The sequence below is a fragment of the Macrobrachium rosenbergii genome, chromosome 12, assembly GCF_040412425.1.
Source record: "Macrobrachium rosenbergii isolate ZJJX-2024 chromosome 12, ASM4041242v1, whole genome shotgun sequence".
In the NCBI taxonomy this organism is placed as follows: Eukaryota; Metazoa; Arthropoda; class Malacostraca; order Decapoda; family Palaemonidae; genus Macrobrachium; species Macrobrachium rosenbergii.
The window spans coordinates 74184053-74199159 of record NC_089752.1 but is presented as its reverse complement, the minus strand read 5'-3'; the positions used below and the strand labels follow the sequence as shown (position 1 = coordinate 74199159).

At 34.0% G+C, this 15107-nt stretch overlaps 1 protein-coding gene across 1 annotated transcript; it reads left to right on the top strand.

Moving 5' to 3' along the window:
• The first annotated feature begins 12993 nt into the window (after positions 1-12993).
• On the top strand, positions 12994-13461 carry LOC136844079 (igE-binding protein-like). Its single transcript, XM_067113091.1, has one exon. It carries the CDS (start codon positions 12994-12996, stop codon positions 13459-13461), a length of 468 nt encoding a protein of 155 aa, XP_066969192.1.
• Positions 13462-15107: the final 1646 nt, after the last annotated feature.

Genomic DNA, 15107 nt, shown 5'->3' with positions numbered 1-15107 from the left:
TCATCTGATGCGGCAACATGGAGAAAGTCAGCTTCATCCCAATCCTTAAGAAATGAACCACAAAACCATGCACGGTCTTCTCTCTGCAGCTGAGTAATGTTGGGCTTGCTGATAACATGAAATGGCTTGATACCTGATTTTTTTAACTCATGATATACAGCACTATAACTTCTCTTCTTTCCCCTTTTTGTTTCTAGTTCAAGCACCAATTTACATAAAGACTTTCTTGGTCTACCCACTGCCTCAGCTATGATGTCTTTTGACTCCTGAGAAAGGACTTCAGGCCTTCCAAGATTCTCACACTTTTCACGGTGACAGTCATATGGTTTTTTGTGCCAGTTTCTTTTAACAAAGGATTCATCTCTTTTACTATATTTAGCTATCCAGGAACATGAAATAAAGGATGTGCCAGCATCCCTGGCCTCTCTGAAGGTTATAGCCCGGATTTGGTCAATCCTTCTGATTTCCTCCGAGTCATTAGCCATGGCTGTATCTAATTCCGTCACTCAGTCTGAAAATACAAGAAATGTAAAATGGAAAATAGCTTAATGGAAACTTAAAATAATATACTTGGAGATAGGTTATAGCAGAAAACTTCAAAACTTTCCATTTGTTCTGTGGAGGACCCTAATTTTGAAACACCAGATATATATATATGATATATATACCAAATAAATATATATAATATATATATATAATATATATATATATATATATATATATATATAAATTTTCATTATAAACTGCAGTATACTTATATATATATATAGTGTTTATATATATGGGTGGCATATATATCAGTGTTTCGATAATTTTGCATATCCATTTATATATATATATATATATATATATATATTTAGAATATATATTGAATATAGATATATATATATATGAAATATATAATATATGTATACATATATAGGTTTGTAATGAGCGGAATGTCGATATATATATATATATATATATATATATATATGTATATATATATATAAATTATTCCAATATATATATATATATATATAATATATGCTTCATTATATATAGTATATATATATAGATATAAAATCTTTATACAAACTATAAATATCACCTAAGCCCATAGTATATATATATGAATTTTCTTTTATCACATCACCATGATTCATATTAAAGGACGTTTGTAGCATTGACTTAAAATTATATTATATATATATATATATATATATCATATATATATATATAAACCATAGGCATATATATATATATATATATAGATATATATATATTTACATAAATGTATCATATATGCATTATATATATATATACAAATGTATATATATATATATATAAATATATATATTTATATATATATATATATATGTATATGTATATAATAGCCTTATATATATATATATATATATATATATATATATGTTTATATATATATATATATATATATATATATATATATATATATATATGTATTATATATAATATATATATATATATATATATATATATATATATATATATTTATTTATATATATATAATGACATAACTTATGAAAATGATATGAAATATATATATTTAATATATATATATATATTATATATATATAAATATATATATATATAATACATTTATATTATAGCAATATCATTATATAGCAATAATTAAATATATATATATATATATATATATATATATATATATATATATATATATATATATATATATATATATATATATATATACATACATATATATATATATATATATATATATATATATATATATATATATTTTATATATATATATATACATACATACATACATACATACATACATACATACATACATACATACATACATACATACATACATACATACATACATACATACATATATATATTTCGACAGGGGCTGCAGTCTACTTTACTGTGATTAATAGGACCTTGCAATAAGATCCTCGAAATACCGTAACCAGAAGAAAAAATAATAATCATTGGTAGGTCGCTAAGTGAGAATTCTGCTTCTTAACACTTACTTTATTTACACAAGCACACTAGTAAATTAAAGGTAATAGATCTCACTAAAATGCAAATGTATGATAAATCACTGAACGGGAAATTAGTACAATGAGTAATTCCAATGTGTACATAAATGGACCATATACACGAGGTTTTTAAAATTCCGGTAGTCATACAATTATATCAGCCCAGTAGGGAGGGCTTCTCTTGGCAAAAACAGGAAACACAGGAGAAACATCTAATTAGTACAGGACACTGACACCACTCCTGGGAATGAAGTATTTCCAGATGAGACTAATAATAATATAAGATCTCTCTTAGAACTAGTTCATACACAAATAAAATGGATTGTATTACTCAAATCGCTTCTAACTAGGGAATGGCATTACTCCATGCACTTCTAGAAAGGTACACACAATGGCACTGATGAATACCCTGTTGCAAAGTCAAAGGAACAGGAATCGAATTAAATTATGAATTGTGAGAGAGAGATAATGAGCTACAGAAAAAGCTACACTGGCTTAGAACTAAACCTTGAATCACAGGAAACATTTTACTTTGCTTCTTTATAATGCTTGGATAAAAGATTCCCCAGGTGAGGTAGACCTTAACTATCTCGTGACGACGTCTGGTTCAAAGGGCAAAGTTCCCCGAATATATAGGAAATGAGTACCTGCTTGTGCAAGGGCTCATGCTCCTACCGGCGGCAGAGCCTTCGGTGGACAAGCGGACTAACTGATGGCTTCTGTCGTCTTGCCCTTTTTAAGGCAGGAATTGTGCTGTAGGCATGGCTTGCTGAGATGGATGCAGCCTCTACCTGTGGATTAGAGAGCAGCTTTTGCCAGAAATTTGAAAGTACAAAAGAGTTTAATTATGGTTGGGGCTTAGCTAGAGGGGAATAGTCATTATCCTTCCCAGGTGTTTTCCCAGGTGTCTCGTTAAGTGGGGGAAAGCAGAACCACTCCTAAAAATCTGTCACTCCTTGTATTGTTGCTATACCCTATCCCCCTAGTCAAATGGGAAATTTCTGAAATAGTAAGTAAATAAGCGATACAGTGGCGTGCATTAAAAGAATATATATATGTATGTATATATATATAATATATATATATATATATATATATATATATATATATATATATATATATATATATTTAGAGAGAGAGAGAGAGAGAGAGAGACCTTACAGACCTTACAGTTCGTTCAGGTTGCCCTAGGTCCCTCAGTGTGAGGCACCTCTGATGTCTACCAGAGAATTGCTAATACATCTTCCGGTATATTTTGCTTCTTCCAATCTTGGATGGTCTGGGATGCATCTTAGATATTTGTCGAGCTTATTCTTAAACACATCTATGCTCACTCCTGTTATGTTCCTCAGATGAGCTGGTAGCGCATTGAATAGACGCTGCATTATTGATGCTGGTGCGTGGTGGATTAATGTCCTGTGTGCTTTCCTTAGTTTTCCTGGTATAGTTTTGGGCACTGTTAATCTACCTCTGCTTGCTCTTTCTGATATTTTTCGGTAATTCGTTCTATCTGTTTCCATGCCTGGATGATCATGTAGTGTTCTTTTCTCCTTTCAAGACTATATAAATTTAAGAATTGTAGTCTTTCCTAGCAGTCAAGGTCCTTAACTTCTTCCATTCTAGCTGTAAATGACCTTTGTACACTCTCCATTTGTGCAATATCCTTTTGGTAGTGTGGGTACCATATTATATTGCAATATTCAAGTGGACTACCTAAGTACGTTTGATAAAGCATAATCATGTGTTCAGCTTTTCTTGTTTTGAAGTGCCAGAACATCATTCCCAGTTTTGCTTTGCATTTTGCCAATAGTATTGCTATTTGATCATTGCATAACATATTCCTATTCAACATCACACCAAGGTCTTTAACTGCTTCCTTATTTGTGATTGTCTCATTATTAGGTCCTTTATATGCATATAGCATTCCTTCTTCAACACCATAGTGTGTTGATTCAAATTTGTCAGAGTTAAATACCATCCTATTTACCTCTGCCCATTTATATATTTTGTTTAGGTCTCTTTGTAGCAAGTTCCTATCTTCATCACAAGTAATTTCTCTACTTATTCTTGTGTCATCGGCGAAACTTCTCACTACCGAGTCCTTAACGTTACTGTCTATGTCTGCAATCATAATCACAAACAGCAATGCAGCTAACACCATACCTTGTGGCACACCGGATATTACCGTAGCTTCATCCGATTTCTCATCGTTTTCAATCACTATCTGTTTTCTGTTTTGCAAAAATTCTTTTCTCCATCTTCCTACTTTGTCCACAATGTTATGTTTTCTAATTTTTTTGGCTAATATATTATGGTCTACCTTGTCAAAAGCTTTTGCAAAGTCTAGGTAAACTACATCTGTATCTTTTTCGTTTATCATATTTTTATATATGCTTTCATGGTGGACTAACAGCTGGGTTTGTGTACTTTTTCCGGGTACAAAACCATGTTGTCCTATATTAAACAAACTATATTTCATTAAATGTTTCATTATATTTTTTTCGTTACCCTTTCATAAGCTTTCATAATATGAGATGTCAGACTCACAGGCCTATAATTACTTGCCTCTAGTCTTGATCCACTTTTGAAAGTAGGGGTAATATATGCTAATTTATGCTCATCATAAATCTTGCCTGCATCTATACTTTGTCTCAATAATATTGCGAGCAGCTTTGCGATTGAATGAACCACTTTCTTTAACAATATGGCAGGTCCTGCTGCTGATCCATTTTTAATTTCATTAATAGCCTGCACAATATCGGCTTCAGTAATATCTATGTCTGATAAATATTCACTATTTTCATCTCTTATTTCTGTATCATTATCTTCATTATCAATTCTAGGTGTAAATTCACTCTTATATCTTTCTGCTAATATGTTACATATTTCCTTTTTTTTTTCATTTGTTAATCGCCCTTCAATTTTTAGAGGTCTATTTCTACTCTTATTTTATTCATCTTTTTTGCATATGAGTAAAAATTTTTGGGGTTTTGCCATATTCTAGGTCCCATTTTTCATTTTCTTTTGAATGTGTAATCTTTTGTTCTGCATTTTCTATCTTACTTTTTAGTTCCATCACTTTCCACGCATTCTTTTCTTTTGCAAGACCTTTTTTCCACTTTCTGATTTTCTGGAACAAGATCCTTCTGTTTCTTGGTATGCGTGACTGATGTTTACTTTTTTCTTCTATATATATTTTTTCATTATTTCCTCTAATATTCTATATAATATATCCGTATTTACCTGTATATTATCGCATATTTTTCCCATTCTTTGTTTAATTCTTCATTTAGTTTTTACCAATTTGTATTCTTACTATAGAAATTGTATTTTCCATATCCTTATTTTTGTCTCCTGCTTATCTCTGTTTCCATGTTTAGTGTTAATCCTATTATGGTCCGAAACACTCGTATTATACACTATTATTTCTTTAACATAGTTCACCTGTTCACAAATCCTGTAAAGTCACCACATCGACGTCCTTCGAAGGCGTTATTTTTCTCCGCTGAGTAAGTTTTCTTTGGTGACTTCCCATTTTCTTCACGCTTTTCACGCCTAAACGTGCCAGGTGCATTTTCTACCATTTCAAACGTATTTGTACAACTGTCATAAATTAATTATGTTTCTTTATTCGCAGGCATCAAGACTGTATCCATATTGAAGTTCTGTATGTTTTTGTATTGTAAATTGTACTTGTTCGCCGCATATTATTGTTAATTGTTTTGACCTCAGGTCACGCTCAATGTACTATATAAATGCCTGGATCTGTAACATAACTTTTACCTGCTCGTTTCTTTTGCACCTCTTACAGTCCTAGGTCTAAAATATTATCCTTTCTTGTTGGCAGGTGATTTATTTGCTGAATGTTATGTTCTAGTAGCATATCTAATAGCTTTTCAAATTGCCTCTTATCTTCTGCGCTACTATTACTCTCTTTTTTATATGTATAAATACAACCAGTCTCCTATTCGTTCTTTCCATTCTATGAAAGGGAAGTTAAAGTCTCCGGATAGGAGTATAGTCCAGTCTTTGTGATTTCTACATATATCATCCAATTTGTCAATTATTATGTCAAACTCTTTAGTATTAGGGGGTCTGTATATTACAATGTTCACTAATTTTTCAGCTTCAAATTCTAGCGCTATTAATTCACATTCTGTGTTACTATATTTCTCACATATTTTTCCTCGATTGGCGTCTCTCCCATATATCTTGGTTCCCTCTTGATTCCTGTTTTTTCTATCTGATCTATAAGTTTGGAAACCCTTTATCTGGTCATCATTACCAGTCTCTTGGGAATACCAGGTTTCACTTATATTCATTATTTCTATTTTTATTTTTATTTTGGGTTAGTTCTTCTAAGAACTCTATCTTTCTTTTTGAGTTACTCGCAACTAAACCCTGCGCATTCATCACTATGATGGTTTGCATATTATCTCCATTATCTAATATGGGTAATAATAAGGATTTTCCCGTGTCTCTTTCCTGTTCTGATATGATGTCCTTTTCTTCATTGCCAGAAATTCGTACATAAAAAAATCCAACTTTTCCATTATATTTGGTCTTCCATCATCATATTTATTCATTTTCTGCATATATCTGGATTTATCTGCATATCTGCACCATCCCCTAGCATCATAGATACATTGCTTGTCCCTTGCACTATATCCAGGTGCTGATATCTCATATCGTGGTGCTGACATTTTGTAATGCGCTGTTGGCTTGCTTTTTTCCTTCATCACATGTTATTTGTTCCTTTTTTTATCTGCTTCATTTTCACCATGATTTTTTATATGTATTTGATATTGATTTTTATTCTTCATGGCTACAGGATGCACATACCTACATTTTTTATTAAGCCTACATCCATTTCCTTCTCTCCAGATTTTACATATTTTTGGATGTAGATCGCTGCATTCCTACTCATAGCCATCTAGATATGAACATTTGCCATAGATCTCGTAATTGTGGCATATCTTGGGATGCTTGTAATAACATCTTTTACCAAACCTGCAATTCCCTCTTTTCAAAAGGGTGCATACTGTGTATTTCTTTTCTTTTTTTCTTGCTCTTTCCCATCAGTATGAAGATCCAGGTACAACCTCTTTGGGATTTTATTTTGATTCATCATATCATAATTCATTTCTTCATATGTATGCTGCTGTATTGCCTCATATGTAGAATCTATGAGTTTCTCTGCATCCACACTCTTATCCTGTTCTTTGTTTTCATTATTTTTTCTATCTCTTCAATCTTATTTTCTTCCTTTCCATTTTCCTCTCCTTCCTCTTCTTCATCTTCTTCATCCTCCACAATCTGTACATTAAGTCTTGCTTTAATAACCTTGTCTATCCATACTAGACTTGTTGAGCAAAATACTCTTGTGTCCTTATTTTTATTTTGCTGTAGGCTACTTCTGCACATGTAGGATGGGTAGGTGCATGGCATGCATAACATTTCCTAATCAGGTTTTGTGGATTTACAATGCTATACCACACACTCCATAGTTTACTTGCTTTAGGCATTCATTTCTATATATATATATATATATATATATATATATATATATATATATATATATATATATATATATATACATGCATATATATATATAAATATATATATATATATATATATATATATATATATATATATATATATATATATATATATATATATATTTATATATATACATATGTATATATATATATATATATATATATATATATATATATATATATATAAATTTATATATATATATATATATATATATATATATATATATATATATATATATATATATATATATATATATATATATATATATATGTGTGTATATATATATATATATATATATATATATATATATATATATATATATATATATATATATATATATATATATATATATATATATGTATGGTTATGTGTTTCATTTCTGAAAGATTGGGATGAAGCTGACTTTCTCCATGTTGCCACATCAGATGAATTCTTCATTTACACAGTCAGGAAGCCGAATCATAAAAATGACATCATTTGGGCTGCAAAGTTGGATGATATCAACGATGACGTGGGCTATCGGGAAGTTGTGAAATTTCCTGAATGTTTGGGAATTTTTCTCTGTTTCACAGCCAAATGGTTAATGTGCATCATCAAAGAAATAGGACAGTTATGGAATGGCGAATACTTTATATTAACTGTGCTTACTGGTGGAGTATTTCCTTTCCTCAAAGATCCTGAAAATGTGTTATCTGTTGAAGAAGTCACATTTTTGCATGATAAGGCACCATGTTTCAAGGCTCTTCATACATAGGAGTTGCTTCGAAACAGTGGTATCGATTTCTTCTCGTCAAGTGAATTTTCCGGTAGCTCACCTGACCTTAATGTGTGTGAAAACATTAATAGTATCTTAAATGATTGTGCTGAAGCGCGCACAGTGAACTATGATGGTATACCAAGCCTCGATGACCTGCAAAGAGAGGTGACCGAAGTGCTCAGGGAAACGGAGTTTGAGACTCAGCTTTTTTGCAATTTGCTGAAATCATGCCCCTCAAGAATGCAGGCTGTGGTATACGCCACACAAAATATTAAATACTCAGAGAGAAACTTAAATAAATACCTGTTCTGAGTTATTTTGTTTTTGTCCATATCAATTTTAGTTTATGCTGTAGAGGGGGCCCTCTAATTTCTGAAACACCCACATATACAGTATATATATATATATATATATATATATATATATATATATATATATATATATATATATATATATATATATATATATATATATATATATATATATATATATATATATATATATATATATATATATATATATATATACATGTGTGTGTGTGTGTGTGTGTGTGTATATGTATATATATATATATATATATATATATATATATATATATATATATATATATATATATATATATATATATATATATATATATATATATATATATATATATACATATATATATATATATATATATATATATATATATATATATATATATATATATATATATATATATATATATATATATATATATATATATATATATATATATACATATATATATATATATATATATATATATATATATATATATATATATATAATATTATATCATATTTTATAGAAAATTAACATAATTTATTCAATTTTGCATGATCTTTTTAACGTATGCTTTGCTTGTTTAATCCAGTTTCTTTTGCCTTTCTCTCTGAAAGCTGGATTTTGTGTCTTTTACCTCCCACAATGGTTGTTATTGTTTTATATTGGTACTCCACCCATGAAGTTTGTTTCTTGCTTTTCATGTTTGTGATGGTGATTCGGCCATTCGTCGTCTGTGCCACGTCATATTTGTCCCTCTCCCGGAGCTGTCGAGGGGGCCTAGTGGCATCATCTCAGGAGTTCTGTTTTCGGCTCCGTCATAGAAGGACCAGTGTGCTATAATTTTTGGCAGTCTACGGTAGTTTACCTTTTCGGTAGAGGATACTTCTTGCTGCACACCTGCATCGTGTTGCGTCACTTGTGAGTGACTTTGTGTGCTCGTGCCCTTAGTTTCAAGCTGGAGTGCTTGGGGCCTGTTCCTGGAGGCTTGGACTTGGTGCCTCACTGTGCTTATCTACCCGTTTTCTTCATTATTTGGAGGAGAGCTCAGCATTTGCTCTCGTGAACGGCCCATTGTGCGAACGTAAGATACGCTCTGTATTCTCCTGCCTCTGCCCTTACACTGCGCCCTTGGAGTCGTGAGGAGGCCCTCCAGTGGCGAAGAAGAGTAAGCCCACTTTATTATTATTATATATGTTATCGTCATTAGTTTCTCCGTGCGTCGGAGCAGCATCCCCTTTATCTTTTGTAAGGAAGTCAGTGGCCAGCGTCGGCATTCATCTGCAAGGACTACCCTATTTAGCCTTAGTGTTTGTTAGGCGTTGTGAAACCAAAATATTGGATCCTTGTTAATATTTTGCTAATGTATGTATTTCATACAAGGTATTAATTGAATATTGTATATATATATAGGTTAAGGTTTTCCTTTCCCCCCCTGGATCTCCTACTATCGTATGCTAGGGAAAGAGTGTTTTTCTTACTTCTACTGTTTACTTTCTCTTACTTCCTAGCATGCTAGTTAGGTAGGCGATTGAGGAAGTGTCTGTTTTGTTACTGTGTGTGCTTGTTGCTTTTTTTCTCTCCATCATTTAGTTTTCAGAGGGGTTCTTTTGCTATGTGTTGTTTTGTAATAAATTATTGTTAATTTAGTTTGTGGCTTTGTGTATCCTCTCTGAGATTGTGCTCTTTGAGTGTTGATTTGTCAGGGATCATACCCGTTTTGTGGTACTGATCTGAAATATCAAGTCAAAAAGAACCATAAAAACTTCAGACCATCTTGAAGTTCCTAACAAGAGTGGCGACCGTGACAGGATCCTGACTGACATTCCAACCTTGGGGAGTTTTTCTTGGAGAGGTGTACTCGGGAGAATTAGGTGGTTGGGTGGAAAATAAACCTATTTAGTCTTCTATTATTTTCGCCTTAGTTTTGGAAGCTGCCTTTAGTTGAGGTAAATCTGAGGAGGCGGCAGTGCTATTTTAGCTAGTCCTGACTGGGAGGAGGAAATTTTTTATCTTAAGAGAGATGAGCTATGGTGTCTAGCTGAGCACTTGAACTTGCAATTACCGACAGAGATTAGGAAGGGCCAGTTATTGCGTGAGGTCCTTAAAGCTATTAAAGGTGGTAAGAGTAATGTAAAGGAAACAGTAACGCTTGGAGATCCAGATTTTGGTAACAGTAGTAGTGATGAGGAGATAGGGAAGTCAAGTAGCCAGGAGGTGAGTGAGTTAAGGTTGAAAATCCTTTCCCAGGAGTTTAAGCTAAAAGCTGTTATAAGTCCCCTTTGCAACTGAGGGCTGAAGAGCGCGAAAAGGAGCGAAAATTTGAGTTGCAATTGCGGTCTTAATGCTGTGATAAGTTTTTCATAATGATATCATTATTTTTATGCATAATAATTCGTTTTGAGTTAATGAATTTGCTTTAAATGAATGCCAGTATTCAATGAGGAAGATGTTCCCGATTTTTTATTTCGTTTGAACAAATTACTGAATGAAATTGTCTTGGTTGTAGGATACATGGACCACTATGGTTCAGTGCAATCTCTAAAGCAGAAAGCTCAGCGGGTTTATAACACTTTAAGCGAGGATCTGTCGGCTGATTATGATTCTCATTAAGGCCATTATTCTTAAGGCTGTTTGATTTCACGAGGCTTATCAATGATTTCCGTAAATTATTTAAGAAAGAACCCGGTAATGACCTTCTTTCTTGAGTTTCAAGGGAAGAAGGAACAATTTGACGCCTGGATCAAATCAAAAGTAAAGTGATCTCTCTCTCTCTCTCTCTTTTGAGTCCAGTCACTCGGCAATTAATTTTAGTTGAAGAGTTCAAAAAGAAAAGTTTGTTTCTTCAAAATTCATTTAGATGAACTTAACTTGGATTCTCATCTTCAAAGAAATAGCAGTATCAGACACCTCTTCTGATTTGAGTATTCCTGAAGACATGCTCATCGTTTGGACTTCATTGAGAGAGGTTAGTAAAAACAGTGTTCCCTCCTGAGGTAACAGTTGGAAAAAAAAAACCGTCATCAGAGGATCACAGCACTTTTTGAAGAGTTGGTTGGTGACCGAAGAAAGAATAAGTCAGGAAAATGACGATAAGTGGTAGTGTGTAGCCAAACGAGTTTAGTAAATAACATTAGGAATGGTAGTGGTAGTTAGTAGGTCCTCGAGGTCCGATGTAGAGTTGTTTTTGGTGTAATATCCCGGACATGTTAAGGCAGATTGCTTTGCGCGCCGTAATTTTCTTGAAAAGAATAAAGAACCCGTAACATTGGTATCAGCGGAACCACCGCAGAGGAGGGTCAAAATGAAAAAAGATTTGATAAGTATATATCGGAAGGTACCGTTTACGTTGATAGTGCTATGCAATGTGGTCGTGGTGTGAAGATTTTGAGAGACACGGGTGCCTCTCAGTCATTGATATTGCGGAGTTCAGTTCCTGATGATGTTGTCTTTAGGAATAAGAATTTTGTCTTGTTGGGTGGATTTTGATACAGTGGCCTCTTATCCACTGGAAGAAATGTATTTAAAGACTAAGTATTTTCAGGGTATAGTTAATTTGGCCATAGTAGATGCTTTACCGATTCTCATGTAGACGTTATATTGCCAATGATTTAGTGGCTGAAATTGAATGTGATGTATTGCCTATTTTGACTTTGGTAGATCTGGCAGGTGACCAGATGAGTACAGATGATTTGGTGAATCCTGTGTCTGTGGTGACGCGATCTCAGTCTAAAGAGGTTGACCTCGAGGAGGCTGAACTCGATGCTGAGTTAATTAATAGACAGACGACTGACATTGCGACTGGTGTTAATATAAATAATGATGATAATAATGTATCTTTTCAGGGCATCAATTGGGATGCAAAGGCTTTTAAGGAAGCCCAAGGAAGTGAATTTAATAACTTAGAACTTAATGATGGTAGCGATCTTTCTAAACCTGTATTTATGAAACAAGATGGTTTATTCTACCGTGTGAGTAGGTCAGTTAATGTACCTGCTGACCAGGTAGAGGTAATTCGGCAGCTAGTTGTGCCGGAAAGGTATAGACATAAATTATTGTTTCTCAGTCATGAACATAACCTGGCGGGTCATTTTGGGGTTAGGAAGACTTTTCGGAAATTGGCACGGCATTTCTTCTGGTCCCAGATGCGCCGTGAGGTTAAGAGGCATGTGTTATCTTGTAAGGTGTGCCAGGTTGTGGGGAAACCCAATCAAAAGGTCCCTAAAGCCCCTCTTATTCCCATTCCTTCAGTTGGTGAACCTTTTAAGGAGGTAGTTATAGATGTAGTGGGCCCCTCTTCCGCGGACGCGCGGAGGTAATGAATATCTCCTAACCATGGTTGATAGGGTAACGCATTTTCCTGAGGCTATACCTCTGAGGAGTATTCGGGGTGAGAAGGTGGTGGAAGCGTTAGTCGGGTTTTTCACTCAATTTGGCATTCCTAAAGTTTTACAGTCAGACTGTGGCACCAATTTTACAAGTAAGTTTTTCAAAAAGAAAATGGTAGAACTAGGTGTTAGTCATGTTACCTCTTCTCCTTATCACCCAGAGAGTCAGGGTCAGGTGGAAAGGTTTCACCAGACTCTGAAGTCAGTATTAAAGAAATTTTGTATTGAAACAGGTAATGAATGGGATAAGGAGGTTCCTTATGCCCTATTTGCTATACGGTCTGTACCTAATGAGTCTTTGGGGTTCTCTCCTTTCGAAATGGTATTTGCTCTTGATGTGGTGAGAGAGCATTGGGAAGGAGAGACACCCGAAGTTAATGTATTAGATTATGTTTCTAGTTTACAGGAAAGCTGAGGAGAGCTTGGGATTTTGCTCAAGCGAATTTGCGTAAAAGTCAGGCAGTAATGAAGTCTAATTATGACATTGGGACCAAGATTCGTATTTTTAAACCTGGGGATTGTGTATTAGTTTTATTGCCTATACCAGGTAACCCCTGAAAGCTCAGTTTTCAGGCCCATGGAGGTCCTGAAAAAGTTAAGTGATGTAAATTATTTGATTGAAACCCTGGTAGGAGACGAAAGTCTCGAATTTGTCATGTAAATATGTTGAAGCCCTTTGTTAGTAGAGATGTAGATCAGGTAGAATTAGTAGTAGTGGATCCAATTACAGTAGTGTCCGTAGAGGTAGATGAGAATCCTTTGGTTAACAAGAAAATGTCTGTTAATCCTGATGTTTTGTCAAGCAATTCCGATATTTTAAATAACTTTTCTACTAAATTTCAGCATTTGAATTCTGAGAAATCAGCTTTGATTGGTATCATCCACAGGTACAAAGACTTGTTTCAGGATGCGCCAGGTAGGACGAATGTTTTGGATCATGACGTTGATGTTGGGGATGCTAAGCCTGTTAAACAGTGCCCATATAGGCTTAACCCTGTCAAGAGGAATAATTTTCAGGAGGAGGTCCGCTATATGTTAGGCCATGATTTAATTAAACCATGTTGTAGTCCTTGGAGTTCTCCAGTCGTGTTGGTTAAGGAGGGAGGCCAACACCTCCTTTGTTTTGATTATAGAAAGGTCAACGAGTTGACCAAGACAGATTCTTTTCCCTTGCCGAGGGTGGAGGATTGTATAGATCGAATTGGGTCTGCCAAGTTTATTACAAAGCTAGATTTGCTTAAAGGATATTGGCAGGTTGGTCTTTCCCCTCGTGCTAGGAAAATTTCCGCTTTCGTTACAGGCGAAGGTTTATATGAGTGTAAGGTTATGCCCTTTGGCATGAAGAATGCGGCTGCCACCTTCCAAAGGCTGATGAATCATATCACTCAGAGTTTGGAAGGTTGTGTCGTGTATATTGATGATTTATTGATATACTCGTATAGTGACGATTAGGAGACCCATTTGGAAAGACTTGAAGCTTTGTTTAAGGCATTGAGAAAAGCTGGATTGGTGGTTAATTTGAGGAAGAGCGATTTCGCCCAGGGTACGGTTTTGTATCTTGGGCATGAGGTAGGTCTGGGTAGAGTAGCTCCTAAGAAAGCTAATGTAAAGGCTGTGGTTGGCTTTCCTGCTCCTCAGAACAGGAGAGGGATCAGGAGGTTCTTGGGTATGGTCGGGTATTACCGACGATTTATAAAGAACTTCTCTGAAATTGCAACTTCTTTGACAAATTTATTAAAGAAAGGAGTAAGGTTTGTATGGTCCAAGGAGTGCCAGGAAGCCTTTGAAAAGTTAAAGGCAGTCTTAACTAATTATCCGTTGCTACAATCTCCAAATTTTGATCTCCTTTTAGCTTAGCGACGGATGCGAGCGATGTTGGGCTTGGAGTGGTTCTTCTCCAGGAAGATGATTGGGATGGTTCACCCTGTCGCTTACTTTTCGAGGAAGTTATCGTCGGCAGAGACAAGATACTCGACTATTGAAAAAGAAGCCTTGTGTTTAATAAAAGCCCTATCTCATTTTTCAGTCTATTAGAGTTCATCACTTCCTCCTATTTTGGTC